This window comes from Myxine glutinosa, chromosome 10, assembly GCF_964187855.1.
Source record: "Myxine glutinosa chromosome 10, kmMyxGlut1.1, whole genome shotgun sequence".
In the NCBI taxonomy this organism is placed as follows: Eukaryota; Metazoa; Chordata; class Myxini; order Myxiniformes; family Myxinidae; genus Myxine; species Myxine glutinosa.
Window position 1 is genome coordinate 6709080 of NC_136270.1, and position 12860 is coordinate 6721939.

Consider the following 12860-nt stretch of genomic DNA (forward strand, 5'->3'; position numbering starts at 1 on the left):
GCACCATCGTTGGTTTCATTAAAATCCGTTAATCCATTCACAGGTTATAGCATGGCAAACAAACAGACAGACAGACAGACAGACACAGCTCCTTTTATAATATAGATTTAGGTTCCAAAACTGATCCCCTCAACTATAGATGAGTCAGCCTTCTGCCCATCATAAGCTAAGTAATAGAGTCTTACATTACAGTAATAGAGATCCCTGGTGTTGGGCTAGCGGCTAGGGTGCCGGCTTAGGATCCTCGGATCCTGGGTTCGAATCTCGGTCGATCGCCGAATTAACGCCAGGGGGGTTGACTCAGCCTGTCATCCTTCCGAGGTCGGCTAATTGAGTACCAGTTCACTGGTAATTCCCTGTTTGTCGTTGAAGGCGGCAAAAAGGGTTGGTGTCAGGAAGGGCATCCGGCCGTAAAACATTGCTTCAAAAAGGGGACCAAAAAACAACAACTACCACGGTCCCCGAAAAGGCCAACCCCCGCTTTGCGGGGAAAAATGGCCTCTAAACGGTGGTTGGTTTTATTACAGCCAAGCATAGGCACTATCTCTTCTTTAACTCGCTAATCTCTGACAACTAGGTCTCAACCTGGCCATTCCACCTTGGATATGTTAGTCTTGACACAGCATGGATAAATACCCTGAATCACAGGCAAGAGGTGAGAACAATTTCTCTGGTTATTTCTCAGGCCGTTGATAATTTCTGGTATCCAGCCTTGTTATACAAGTTATTTTAATTTGGTATTTAGGGTACCCTTGCTTAATTGGCTGTCTGATTTCCTCCATAAGCGGAAACAGGGGGTTGCCCTTGGTACTCTTTCAACCAAATTTTTCCGTTGAGGTTGGGGTTCCACATGGCTGCATCTTAGGATCTATGGCATTCTTGATCTTGATCTATGCCAATGATCCAGTTGATGCTGCTCAGCTATTTGTAACATGGTGTTCAGTGTCAGCAAGTTGCACGCACTCTCACACTGAAGCGTCACAAGGATCGGCAATCAAACTATCCAATCGACTTCCCTGGACAGCCACTGGAAGAGGTGCATTTTCTGGAACATCTCGTCCTCAATATTTACCATAATCATTTGTGGGATGATCATGTCACCAAACTAGCATCAAAGGCTATTCCATGGACAGAGCATGTCAAGGTGTACAAGGCTCTCATACAGAGCACAATGGAGTTTGGTGCTCCACACCTTGCTTCTTCTGCAGTCACAAGGAAGACCTTCCACACCTTTGGATTGTCATGACATGGGTGGATTCTGAAGGTCCGTCGCTCTCCCACCAGTGACAAATTTGCTTTTTTATACAATCTTTCATCTGGCCTGGCACTTCCTGCCCTCTCCAACCTCTGCCCTCCACTAGCCACCTCAAGTTACAGGTGTTCCTCAAGAAACCCTCACCTCCTCACCCTTTAGCAACCAGATTAATTGCCCACCTGCACACATTCGTCCCTTCATTCTCCTGATTATGGAATAGCCTCCATGTCTGTTGCCTCATCCTCCTCCCTTCAGTCTTTGAACTGCACTGCCCATCACTTCCTTGTGCATTCCCCCTTGCACATCTATTAATTCTTCAACACATTCCCATGCTTTTCCTCTCCAGACCATTGTTACTCGTTTTATGTTATTCCTCTTTTCATCCTTGTGTATCTGCATCCTCCTATACATACCCTTTTGATTGTCCGTAAAGCTATTGGCCCTTTGTCGTTTAGCTCCTCCTTGAGCCTGACCTTTGTTTAAAACAATCCAATCAAATCACGGCCTGACCTTTGTTATTACAAAATAAAGTAAACATTCGGTTAAGATCAATAAAGCGTACAAATGATCAACCCTAAGCTAATCCCTTTCTTTTTTTTTGTGGTACATAAAGTACATTCCTCATTTATAATGCAAAGTCCTGTACATCTGTTTATACTAGCCATGGTCAGCGGCTTCTTTACAAGAACAACATGAGCAGACATCTGAGATCGTCTGGCTCGTTCCTCCATGGAGCCTGAATGGCAGAGAGTTGAGTCAATGGGTGCTTTGCTTGCCAACTGAGCCGCTGCTCCCGATCGAGCTCCCTGAGAGAGTGATGCATAATTTGGCCTCGGCTTGGGCTACCGTGTGCTGCAGACGTGCTGTTATAACAACATCACAACCGTGTGCTTCACGTCTGTAGTGTTTGTTACATTTCTCTATTGGATGAGCATATTGGATGTAGGAAATGCTATTATCCTGGATTGCCTCGAGGTATTTCATAATTCCTGTTTTGTTTCAATTCTCCCGATGAACTTGTTCCTGGAAACCCATTGGCCATGTCTTTCATGAAAACGTCTTGAGACTTCTCGATGAAAAGAATTATCTTCTTTGTAAGTGAAGTTGTTATTTGTGATCGAGTGCATTGAGTAAAGTGTTTTTTGAAACCGACAAAGGCCTACTTTGTTTTTCACCTTGAATCTTTTGTCGCAAGAAATCCTGAGAACGTTCCATGGCACATATTTTATTGTGGACGAACAGAAAATTCCTGACTTCCCTCAGTTGATGGTTTTACGTATTTTTTTGCCACAATAATTTTTTAATCTTTTCCCGGAGGGATGTGCTTGGCACCGACTTTTTCAAGGCTCTATTTTATTTCGCATTCCGTGTTGCTCCGGGAGCATTGAAAGTGAATCGTGAAGTTTTGAGACAGCCACCACAGACTGTACGTGGTGTGGCAAGCAGATTACCCCTACCTGAAGATCATTGGTGAGCCAGCTTAGTTTTTGATCAACAACCATATGATAATTCTGCTGAAGCCCCTGTCGCACCTTGACGATTTAGCCAGCGTATGCCGAGTATCAAAATCGAGTGCTGGTGTGAGTCATACGCTGGCATACGTCGACAAATTTTGTGCATGCACGAAATTTGTCGACGAGCTCGGCGTACTACGACGTATGCCAGCGTGCTTCAGCGTGCTCTTAACGTAGCCAGATTTTTCATACGTCGGCATACGCTGGCTAAAACGTCAAGGTGTGACAGCGGCTTGAGGTCTGTCAGCGAAGCAACAGGTAGTCTCTGCTAGTATTCTAGTTAAATAGATAACTACATGAGGACTAGCTCTGTGCTTGGCTCACTCGGGCCTGTCTTCAAATCGACAGGTAACTCTCGCCCGATAAGTGTCAGTATGGCATGGTGTTTCAGCAATTTCCGAGGCTTGTTGCCCAGGTAGCGAGCCTGTCGATCAAATACGAACGCCGACGGCTCGAAGTGGTCTTGGCAAACAACATAATATTTTGAATGAATATACGTTTTGATGTTGAGTTGATGTTGGTTGTTCCTAGGTTTTTCAACGACAAAGCACATGATCGTTATTGATCTTTTTGTTGGGTCAAGAATGCAAAAAAGCGATTTCTGAGTTCTGCGAGCAAATTTCTCGACGATTCGAACAGTTCAAAGCATGGCACATTAGCATCTTGAATGCTAGAATAACCTGCGATGAAACACGGACGTACATGTCCGTTAATGAGTTGTACACCTGTGACGTCACGAGAATAGACGGAAGTAGCTCATTTGCATAACGGAAGCCAACATATTCCGATTTTAAAATGCGATTATCTGGCTTATTATTCTCCCCAAAAAATATATTTTTGTGCTAATGGTTCAGGGATATCATCCTCTAAAACATATCTCTCCAAAACGGTAATGATTGTGTCCCAATAAAGGTCCACAGACACAGAATATTTTTTTTGACGTGACTATATAGATTGTTTTAGTAATAAACAAAGAACTGAATGTGGTTTTTGATTCTAAATTTTTTTTGAGGCGTTACCGTTAAAATAGGAAACCCGGCGGGTACGGCCCCTAAACATAGCGATGGTCATGACGTCATATGCATGACGTAAATAAAGGCAAAGTTATCTCGGCACACAACGGATAATGTGATGATGTCCGCACAACTCGCTTCAGACTTGTCAGCAAGTGAATTCGACGAATGTTTTTCTGATCAAGAATCCTCTGATATCTGATCTGAATATCTGATCTGATATAAAAACTAGCCACAGCAAAAAAAAAAATACCGAGATGACGTAGCGGGTCATGTGGGTAATAAAATTGCTATTTTTGGGGGTGGCGGGGTTGTTAGGGCTTGAGGAGTAAAAACTGTTGAAATATCAAGGAGGAATTAACGGACGGACACCCCTGTTTTTTTGGGTTTTTTTGCAAGGGTCATGATCGAAAACAGCTCTGGGTATTTTTGTTGGTCAGTTGAAATATTTTGTACATTTATTTAATTTAGAAAATTTCAAGTCTATTTATTTATTTTTATGTTAATTTTATTTGGATTTTTTTTTTCCTTCATTCCCTGCTGGCATGTTTGGCCGATAATTTGAAATGCTAAGCAAACGAGGTGAGAATTTATTTTTGCTCTCCAAGCAGAATGTTATTATGACCTTTTAACAAATATTTCAAACTATGTTGGCCTGTGACTTGCATTCTTTCGGGCAGGCACTTATGAATGTTGAAAAGTGAAGTTTCCCTTTAATGCAGACGATGACAGGTGAGAATAGTCTCCAAATGCAGAAAGCCACGTGCTGTGCCTCGACTGCAGGATTTAAAGTGGGTGCCAATGTGTCTCTGCCACTTCTCTTTTGCTCATCCCCCATGGTCAGGATGATGCAAATGTCTGCTTTTAGCATGGCCAGCCAGGTTGACAGCATGGGGCGTGGAGGAATGCCATGAGTGTGGCGAGGGGTGTGTATTGGGAGGATCAATGGGGAAGCTTTTCCTGACGTCATTAGAATGAGAACATTCGGATTATCTCAGCTTTGAAGAATGCTTGGCACGAGCTTGTAGCCCGTGAGCTTTCTCCATGTGGTCTACATTTATTACCAGTTATAAAGGGGCCGAGCAATAAATTGCCTTATGTTGCTTATATGTTGCTTTTGATTATTCTTCCAAAATTCCAGCTTTATATTTTTTTATGTTATTTTATTTCTTTTTACCTCCTTCCACATCGTTCACCTTTGTCTCTGAGTAGGGTATCTCAAAACGTTATTGACGGATTCGGATGAAATTTGGCAGACAGGTTGGGTGTGCGGACAAGGACGAATTGATTCGATTTTGGTGTCGATCCGGATACGAGAATTATTTTTTAATTATTTCAAGTGATTCTTCACCATTGAGAGATGGAGACAAAAACTAAATACTACATGATATAATATTTCAAAATACTGCACAGCATGATATTTCAGACCGAGAACGTTGAGGACGGATTATGACAAAACAAGGTGGATGAGTCGGGTAGGTGAAAAGGACAATCCGAGTCGATTTTGGTTAATGGCTGGATGCAGATCCGGCCTATCAGTGGGATACAAAACAGTGGTAAACTGTTCAACCTGGCGGAGGTATGTACTCTATCAAGTACCGTTCTAGTTTTTATCTGTATTTATAAAAACAAACATTTTTTGGTGTGTTTGGGGGAATTAATAAATACCATAACATGCTGGGAATACCGTGCGCCCGGTTACCAGTATAAGGATCATTATACATTTATATATGTTACCGGATTAAGGACGGACATTTATAGCCATTGTGGCCTGCAAACAAAACGACTCCAATCACTCCGAGACGAAGTGAATTTATGATGACGGTGTATTTATCAAACAGGAGGGGATACAAGAAGCAACAACAATTATTTGTACAATAACACCCCCTATGCACCCCCTAGCACCGTATGGGCGGCAGCTCCTTATCCTACATAAGCCTAAGATTACACCTCATGAAGGAATTGTAAAAGAATAGCTTCACAATAGTTTGCAAATTTAAAGTTTAAAGAGAGGTGATTGCCTGCCCGTTTAGATTGCTTCTTGAGCATTGCCATCCCGTAAGGCAATGATAAGGCAATGATAAGGCGTAAGGCAATTCTATCTGATTTCTATGAACCGATCTGATTTGAAGGATTGGCTTTTGTTATGAAAAAGTATACTGGATATGTGATGAGCATCTGATGTTGTGTTTATAGTATCCTCACTTGGGAAATCGGCATATTTTGCTATATTTCCCCTTCCAGCTCAGGTAAATGCTTAAATTTGTTAGTCTGACATAGTATGGATTTATTAGTACTAGAAGCATCTACGGGAGCACCCAGGGGTTAAGAGGAGGGGGTGCTGGGAATATTAGTCTGTCGGGAATGCAATAACCATAGAATGCCTTGAGGACGTCGTGTTTCCTCCAAATCTTTATCAGTCTAGTGTTAAACAACAGTTAGCGACTGTTTAAAAAGGTAATCACATGTTGGATGGACGAGGAAAATGCTCGGATGTGAATGCCTGCAAGCTGACCTTGAAACATTGGATTTTGCCTTCACCAATCCATGATGACTAAGCACACTTTTCTAAACGATGAATGCAGTATTGTAATATGTATTTTGTGGTAAGATGGCTCATGAAGAAGTTTTATTGCTGTGGGATGTATTCTGACTATTTGTTGGTACTAGAATGGTCAGGGGGCTGGAGAGAGGGGGGGGGGTGTGGAGTTTGGTACATTAGTCTGTCAGGGACATGTTTAGAGCACAGAATGCCTCGAGGATATCTGGTTTCCTCCTAATCCTTTTCAGTCTAGTGTTAAACAACATCGATGACTGTTTAAAAGCTAATCATACATTGCATGGAATTGAGTGAATAGTTTGTAGTTGTAGTAATTTTAACTTCTGGTATGTGTGCCCTATGGAACGTCACGGTAAGCTATTTATATTCCTTAACACGGATTTCGCCCATGGCGGAAAACCCCCTTGGGGAGATGGGCAAATGAAGTCACTACAACCTCCGTCGTGTGACCCTTAATCCCTGTGGCAGGTTTGGTTGAGATTGGATAAGTAACGACCGAATGTATCATGGTCAGACAGACCGACACCAAATTGCATATTTTAGTATGATAGTGTAAACAGCTGTGAAGCACAAATAGGTCATCAAGCCAAGCTGAATACAATGTCAGGTCAGGGTAGATTTAGAGTAATTTTAATTTCATTTTCTGTGTTTTGTTTGATTGGTTTCGGGAACTGAGTGGCTTGCTGACGAGGAGGGGAATGTCGTTGAAGCTGAAGGGAAAGGTGTATGCTGCATGTGTGAGAAGTGTTATGATTTATGGGAGCGAGACATGGGTAATGAACGTAGAGCAGCAACGAAGGCTGGAAAGGGTGGAAATGCGAATGGTTCGGTGGATGTGTGAAGTATCGTTGAGAGAGAGGAAGACAAATGATGAATTGCGAAAGATGATGGGAATAGAGCCTGTGATGGATGCTGTGAAGAGGAACAGGTTGAGATGGTTTGGTCATGTGTTGAGGAAGGATGAAAGTGACTGGTTGAGAAGAGTGATGGAAATGAATGTAGAAGGAAGTAGAAGACGGGGAAGACCGAGAAAGACTTCCTTGGCTAAAGATGGTGGAAGAAGAAATGCGGGCAAGGGGGTTAACAAGGGGAGATGCAGAAAATAGGGCAAAATGGAGAAGATTGTCATGGTTACCGCAAGGCTAACCCCCACTCTTGCAGGGAAAATGGCCTTAAAATGCATGTTGTTGTTGTTGTTGTTGTTTGTTTTGTTTGCTTGGGTTCAACCCAGCTTCATTTATTTATTTTTATATTTTTCTTTCAGCCCGAGAGAATAGATCCGAGTGCTTCGCGGCAAGGCTACGATGTGCGATCTGACGTCTGGAGCCTTGGCATTACGCTGGTCAGTACCACCACTGGCTTTCTTATGTTTCTCATTGTTTGCTTAGACACTTGTTCCTCATTTTTTTCCTTGCCTTTTGTACACACAGCCCGTACACACATGTGAGGGTGTTAATATGTTTCAGGAAAGTGTGCAAGTTGATAAACTCGAAGGAGACAAAAGTAGTATCAAAGAGATAAAAGTAGTACTATGACTACTACTACTACTACTACTACTTTAACCCCTCCAAATGTTCCCACCTTCTTGTGGAGTTGCCCTGGGGAACATTTTGGCCCAAGTACCTAATGATTTGGGCTGCAAGGCCTGATGCTTGACTAAAGGTGGCAAGAATTTGTAATTTGTTCAGGGTTTTTATGCCTCCGCCAATGAAGTCGCCAGAGGCATTATGTTTTCGGGTTGTCTGTCCCACTGTCCATCTGTCTGTCCGTCCATCCGTGATAGGTTTTCGTTACCGCAATAACTTGAGAACGGCTGAGGGGATCTTAGTTAAACCTGGTGGAGATATGTAAAATGAGGTAAAGATGACATGATTAGATTTTAAGGTCACATGGTCAAAGGCCAAAGGTCAGAGGTCATGGTAGGTAAAAATCCTGTTACCACAATAACTTGTGAACCAGTGATGGGATTCTGACCAAAGTTGGTAAAAGTATGTTATGATGCAAAGATGTACTGATTAGATTTTGGGGTCAAGATGTCAAAGGTGAAATGTCAGACAGGTAAAAATTCTGTTGCTGAGCCAACTTGTGAACCAGTCATGGAATTTACACCAAACTTGGTATAATTATATATTATGATGCAAATATAAACTGATTCGATTTCGGGGTCAAGAGGTCAAAGATCAGAGGTAATGTTAAGTTACAATTATTTCGTTACCGCGATAACCTAACAATGGCTGAAGGGATCTAAGTCAAACTTGGTACAGGTATGTATAATGGTGAAAAGATGAACTGATTAGATTTTGGGGTCAAGAGGTCAAAGGTAGGAGGTCATGTTAAGTGAAAATTAAGTTGCCGTGCCAACTTGTGAACAAGCGATGGGATTTTGAACAACTTGCTGCAAGTATACATTATGCAAAGATGAACTGATTATATTTTGGCATCAGAGGTGAGGAGTGGGGTGCTATTGTGATTTTGGTGAGGTCAGAGGTCATGGCAGGTAAACATGTGATACTTGAGAACAGCTGAATGGATTTAAATCAAGCTTGGTACAAGTACCGGTATGTAGAATGATGTAAAAATGTGGACGGAGGCATGGCAGTCGACGTCGTGATATCGAAGACTGTCGTTCTAATTTTTTATTTTTTTTGTATACTAAGTCGAGACTCATATATATTGTAACTAACACATTGAAGATATAATAAAGGAGTGGGGGGAATAAGAGGGAGAGAGAGAGGGAAGCACAACAACAGTATGGAACAGGGACGTCAGAAGATCTGTGGAAGGGAGAGGGCTGGTACGGGGTACATGGGATAAACAATATGGATACTCCACAAGATGGAGAAGAGATCGGACACCACAAGGTCTTTCAGGAAAGAAAAGGGAATTTGAAGGAGGTGGATTTGGAGGTGGATTAATGGGGATAGAAAAGATCAAGGTTTTGGATTGGGAAAATAAGATGGTGGTGAACAGCGGGTTTGAAGACCTGTAGGGAGGGGTGGGATTGAAGAGAGTGGGATTTTCTTTCTAGAGGTGTGAGAAAAGCGGAATGAAAGAGTGAAAATGAACAGAGAGTCTTGATTTGGGCAATTTCACCATAAGAGGGTTCTGACAGATCTTGTGCGTCTTGCAGGAATATTTGGGGGACAGAGCACAGAGAGAGCTGGGGGAGCAAGGCCTGAGAGGAGTCGGTAGAAGACAGAAAGACCACCAACCAGCCTACGGTGACAGTGAAAGGCCCTCAGAATCAGTTTCATCTTGTGAGATACCAATGATCCTGAAAGCCTTGGTTTCTACAGCGTGAAGCTGAGCTAGGTGTGAGGCAGGAGCACCAGCTCAGAGGGGAGAGCAGTATTCCATCAAGCAAGCTGCGGATGAAAGCTTTGTATGTTGTGAAAAGCTCAGTAGTGCCAACGAAGGACTTCGCACGACGGAGGATGCCCAGTCGGCGACTGGCTTTGGAGGCCAGCTTGGAAATGTGGTTTTCCCAAGAAAGATCATGGCAGATAGTGAGACCCAAAAGCTTGAGCGACAAAACTTCTTGGAGAGGATTGTTGAGAAAGTAGATCGGAGGGTTGTCCAGTCGGTCTTTTTGGAGAAACATAGTAAGAGTGTGAGATTTGTCAGGATTGAAAGACATGTTCTACTTGTTTGACCAGTCTGTGATTTTGTCCAGGTATTCAGAGAGTGAGGAGGCTGCAGACTGCCGATCTGAGGGAAGAGGAATGGAGCGGCAGAGAGTGGAGTCATCAGCAAAGAGATAGAGAGGATTTTCCAGAGATTCGAAGAGATCATTAATGAAGATTAGAAGAAGCGCAGGGCCCAGAAGACTGCCTTGAGGAACTCCAGCCTGGACAGGAAGAGGAGATGAGAGAATTCCATTTAGAGCCACACGTTGATTACGACAGGAGAGGAAGTCCGCAAGACATGCGTGGAGATTTCTATGGATGCCATAAGAGAGAGTTTGGCGAGCAGGGTTTGAGAGTTCAGTCTTGAAAGTAGAGAGATATTGTTTCCTGACTTTCCTGAGGGTAGACGCACACTTGTTTCGAGCTTTGTGGAAGGAACTGAGATTACCTTCATTTGGATTTGCCTTCCATGAGGTGAAGGCAAGTTGTTTCAGGTCAACTGCCTCAGCTCAAGCTTTAGTGAATCCATAGACAGGAGGAAGGGTATGACAACTGAAGAAGAGATGGAATAAATCTGTGCATGAAAGAAAGCAATTTTCTTTGGATGAATTCCCAGGATGAGTTGATGTCAGAGGCAGGAGAGATGGGAGACCAGTCCAGGTGATTGATGGCTGCTTGAAGACCATGCCAGTCGGCCTGAGTGAAATGTCAGACTCGTTGACGCTGAGGAGGCTCTCTGAGTATGGCCAGACAGATGTACACTTTAACAAGGAAATGATCAGATGAACCGATTGGAGCAGAAGAAGAACAGCAGACATTTGCAGGGAAGTTAGTCATAACCTAGTCGAGAAGATATGATACACCGTTGACTGAGATCCAGGTCGGGAAATTGTGTTAGTCCCAATGAGTCACAGAAGTCCTTTGCTGAGGTGCCATTGCAGGTGAGAGAGGTACCCACACCCAGGCAATGACAATTGAAGTCGCCACATATGAGGAAGAGAGAGTTGGGATGAGTGGGTAGAAGTTGGTCCATGTTGTCAGACCAGCGAGATGTAAATGGAGTCATCACTGTTTGGTTGATGGTACAGAACACATATGAACAAAAGGTGGGAGCGGAGGAGATGCCATAACCAGAGGTACTCTTGGGGGTGGGGTGGAGAGAGGGCAGTGCAAGGAGAGTGAGGAAGAGAGTTTTTGATAAAGATATCCACCCCACCACCAGGACGAGGCTCAGGTCTATCATACCGGAGGAGGGAGTAACCAGGAAGAGATATTAAGGAATCAGAGACATCTTGAAGGAGGAAAGTTTCTGTTAAGCAGATCAAGTCTGGTTTGTCAGCAGCAACCTGTATGGAGAGATCAGTCAGGTTTGAGTGAAGGCCCCAGATGTAACAACCTGCATGTGAAGCACCAATCCGACAGGTTATAGTGGGGTCATGAATCGAGCCCGGGCTTGACAGCTCAAAGGTATATTTGTTGCTTCTGCACTATTTTGTCGATCTCCTCGAATATAGTTGGAATGAAATACAGTACTTTTAGGTTAATCAAGACTTCCTCAGAAAATATTATTCTTCGATGTACAGTGGAACCTTGACTTACGAGTGCACCAACTTACGAGTTTTCCGAGATACGAGCCGTCGCTCGGGCGGTTTATTGCTTTGAGATGCGAGCCGAGTTACGAGCTTACGCCACCCGCCACCAGGTGGGTTCCGGTCACGTGGTTATCTTGCCGTGCAAGCATCTCTGCCGTATATCGCTGCTGTTTTGTTTTCGCATTTTGGTTATTTTGGAGCTTACGCCACCCGCCACCAGGTGGGTTCCGGTCACGTGGTTATCTTGCCGTGCAAGTATCTCTGCCGTATATCGCTGCTGTTTTGTTTTCGCGTTTTGGTTATTTTGGAGCTTACGCCACCCGCCACCAGGTGGGTTCCGGTCACGTGGTTATCTTGCCGTACAAGCACCTCTGCCGTATATCGCTGCTGTTTTGTTTTCGCATTTTGGTTATTTTGGAGCTTACGCCACCCGCCACCAGGTGGGTTCCGGTCACGTGGTTATCTTGCCGTGCAAGTATCTCTGCCGTATATCGCTGCTGTTTTGTTTTCGCATTTTGGTTATTTTGGAGCTTACGCCACCCGCCACCAGGTGGGTTCCGGTCACGTGGTTATCTTGCCGTGCAAGTATCTCTGCCGTATATCGCTGCTGTTTTGTTTTCGCATTTTGGTTATTTTGGAGCTTACGCCACCCCCCACCAGGTGGGTTCCGGTCACGTGGTTATCTTGCCGTGCAAGTATCTCTGCCGTATATCGCTGCTGTTTTGTTTTCGCATTTTGGTTATTTTGGAAAATTTCTTAGTTTTAACCATGGGTCCTAAGAAATTGAGTGCCAAGGGCAGTGCTGAGAAGAAGAAGAGGATGATGTGCTTGGCTATAAAACACGCAATCGTCGAACAACATGAGCGAGGTGTGCGTGTTGTCGACTTGGCGAGGCAGTACGATCGTAGTACTTCTACGATATGTACGATTTTGAAGCAGAAGGAGTCGATAAAGGCTATAACGCCAGCCAAGGGCGTTACGATTATTTCAAAGCTCCGGACCTCTATCCATGAAGAGATGGAGAAGTTGTTGTTTGTGTGGTTGACGGAGAAGCAGCTCGCAGGAGATACCGTGACCGAGAGCATCATCTGTGAGAAGGCCCGAGACATTTACGGGGATTTGGTGCAGCAGACGGCGGGAACATCAACGGACGAGGCATCGGAAGAGTCATTCAAAGCCAGTCGGGGATGGTTTGATAATTTTAAGAAGAGGACCGGCATTCACTCCGTCGTCAGGCATGGTGAGGCAGCAAGCTCGGATGTGAAGGCAGCTGAAGATTTTATTATAACTTTTGCCAAAC

The 12860-nt window shown here is 43.9% G+C and overlaps 1 protein-coding gene across 3 annotated transcripts in view; it reads left to right on the top strand.

Moving 5' to 3' along the window:
• The window catches only part of MAP2K4 (mitogen-activated protein kinase kinase 4), an 81654-nt gene that overhangs the window by 47368 nt on the left and 21426 nt on the right, over window positions 1-12860 (top strand). For all 3 annotated transcript variants that reach the window (XM_068127105.2, XM_068127104.2, XM_068127106.2), the window contains exon 9: window positions 7607-7684. In XM_068127105.2, coding sequence (XP_067983206.1) covers window positions 7607-7684 — 78 coding nt within the window. The remainder of the gene's footprint in view (window positions 1-7606; window positions 7685-12860) is intronic.